This window comes from Montipora capricornis, chromosome 13 (assembly GCF_036669925.1).
Source record: "Montipora capricornis isolate CH-2021 chromosome 13, ASM3666992v2, whole genome shotgun sequence".
In the NCBI taxonomy this organism is placed as follows: Eukaryota; Metazoa; Cnidaria; class Anthozoa; order Scleractinia; family Acroporidae; genus Montipora; species Montipora capricornis.
The window spans coordinates 4,123,167-4,125,666 of record NC_090895.1 but is presented as its reverse complement, the minus strand read 5'-3'; the positions used below and the strand labels follow the sequence as shown (position 1 = coordinate 4,125,666).

At 37.9% G+C, this 2,500-nt stretch overlaps 2 protein-coding genes across 2 annotated transcripts in view; both read right to left on the bottom strand.

The window, feature by feature from the left end:
- Window positions 1-2,500, bottom strand: part of LOC138029742 (fibroblast growth factor receptor 2-like) — a 466,762-nt gene that overhangs the window by 292,897 nt on the left and 171,365 nt on the right. The window lies entirely within an intron of this gene.
- The window catches only part of LOC138029722 (uncharacterized), a 55,734-nt gene that overhangs the window by 425 nt on the left and 52,809 nt on the right, over window positions 1-2,500 (bottom strand). The window contains exons 24-26 of the mRNA XM_068877480.1: window positions 2,040-2,136; window positions 1,416-1,515; window positions 1-681 (exon numbers count right to left, since the gene is read on the bottom strand). The exon at window positions 1-681 is cut by the window's left edge and continues 425 nt beyond it. Coding sequence (XP_068733581.1) covers window positions 616-681; window positions 1,416-1,515; window positions 2,040-2,136 — 263 coding nt within the window. The 3' untranslated portion in view covers window positions 1-615. The remainder of the gene's footprint in view (window positions 682-1,415; window positions 1,516-2,039; window positions 2,137-2,500) is intronic.

The window sequence follows — 2,500 nt, the reverse complement described above, 5'->3', positions numbered from 1 at the left end:
AATTAGGCATGTCTTGTTGGTGTCAATGGGGTATAAAATGTTCTTTATGGTATTCCTTGGTGATATGTCCATTTGGCGTTTAAGGGACCTTAACGTCCTGTAATCAAGAAAAAGCTTCGTACATACGACCAAATGTTTCATATCACTTCGATTACCTACTAAAATTCTCCAACGTTTTTTTTCCCTTTAGTTCTTAAGTGCAGCTGGCCAAAATGTTCTTAATGGTCAAAATAAATCCATTCGTCGTAGCTAAAAATTACAATTTCCAAATTTCTCCTCGAAATTTCACATTTTATGCGTCTTAGAAATTGCGACAAGTTAACAAAAATTAAGCAGCCATTTTTCCCACAACTGCGCTACTTCGAAGCAAGGGTCCTATCCATGATCCCTAGTTCCTGTTTTCACATAATAGATGTATTGCAACTATCCGAGGAGCACGAAAAACCTGCCTCTTAAAGAGACTAATCAATTTAAGTAAATCAATTAAAATGACATTTAGATGTTGATTCACTTTGGATTATTTGAAAGGGGGAAATTTCTCATCAAAGTCAAGTGTGAGGTCGAAATGATTAAAGTTCCTTTTGAAAAACAGAAGAGTTAAGGTTGCTTTTTATTTTATGCGTTCAAGTCCTCCAAATTTGCGTACAGTTCATTGTTGTAAATATGCATGTTGAGCAGCCTCTGCAAAAGGAATAAAAAAGCACATATTGAAAGATGCTTTTCTTTTTCCATTTAGTTTACAAAATTACATCACAAAAAATCTCCCCCCTCCCCCCCCCCCCCCTCCCTCTTTGTTCAAAACAAGAAGTTATACGTCCCATACATCTCTCACACCTTGCTGCCACCTGTTCGAACCACTTATATGACGTCAAGGTGACCATACTGCTATTCCGTTAGACAGAGAAACGGCAGCCATTTTGTGGTCCGAAGTGACCATAAAAAACACCATCTTTTCCGATTCGGTTTACCCTTTCTGTTTAATTAAGCAAAGCAACATGGCTGTCGGTCCAGTGAGTGAGAATGCTTCGTTATGACTCGTCCGGTTTGTTTTCACTATTTTGTGATGCATCGACCAAAGTGCTTTGGTCAGTTATGTATTTAACTCACTTGAAATTACGCAGCAAAAACGAGCACTGAATTAAAGTATCATCCACGCTCTACGCTCCTGTAAGGTCTACACGTTCAAATTGAAGGACCACTCAGTAGTGCCTTCAGTTGATACTGGGCCATGCGTCTGAGGCTATTACGTAAAAAAGTCACAGCTTGGCGATATTTTCTTTGTCTCATAATTCTTAAGGAGAAGTTTAATACGAATAAAAAAATATTGATAAATGCCCATAAAGCTGCTGAATCAACGCACAGGACATATAGAAGTTGGCTATTGGCTTGCATGAAAATTTTATAAAGAATCTGACCTTGTGCTGGGTTTCCATTTCTTTTAGCTGTTGTGTTAAATCAGCAAATGACGGTCTTGCTTCAGGTTCATTTTGCCAGCAATTCATCATGATTTGATACCTTGGGAATAATTTCATTACACTGTTTCCTTACTGTGTCCTAAGCACAAGTCGTATTGAATCAAATTTTATTTATTAAGCTAACTGAAGGCCTTGAATGCAAATGTCAAGGGCATCCAACTTTGAGATTGGAATACGCAATTTTACAATATTATTTTCGGTCATCATTGTCGTTTGAGGCAAAATAATGACCTTCACTTTACCTGATGTTGGTGTCGCAAAGTGACCCTATTATAATAACATCAACTTTTTTTACTTTGCATACATGTCATAATGTGACACTTGGTGTCTACTTAAGCCTATTAAGAACTTCATGTATTACTTTATGGTTACGGTTCTGGTTAAGGTCTTGCAGATAGTTCAAATGAAAGAAGTGTGCTATGCGCTAAAAGGTATTTCGCAGTTGGCGAACGATTATTTTTCTACATTGAACTCTCTTTGGGACGTTGCCGTTGAACTAAATGACGTAAAAGTAAAGGATAAACAAAGCAGAGTGTAAAACAAACAAAACAGCATTTTTCTTACAAGTCATTGTCCACGTGTTGTGGTTTCGGCATTCTGTAACCTTGCTGAAGCAAACTTGCAATTTTCTTGCCATCCATCCGTGGATATGGAGAACCACCTGGAAGGAAAAAAAAAGAGGAGGAAATGTTTACCCGCACCCACCATCCCTGTTAACTTCCCATCCACTGCTAACGCATTTATGACTTAGATTAGGATACCATTGAATCCTAATTCCCTACTCTGAGACTGTGTATGGGAATTATTCTAGTTAATTATTATTATTTTTTAATCAGCTGGCGGCTTAAGGCTAATCCTGCTTTCTCTAAGTTGATTCGCAAAGCGAAGCTACCCAGCAAATCTGAATACCTATCCTCAAGGCGGCAGTTGACACTTTATTTTGACATCCAACACGAAGTGTCCCTGCCTTTGCTACCTATTTCTAATAATGAAGTAAGGGTAAAGGTTAGAGTTATTTGAGTTCA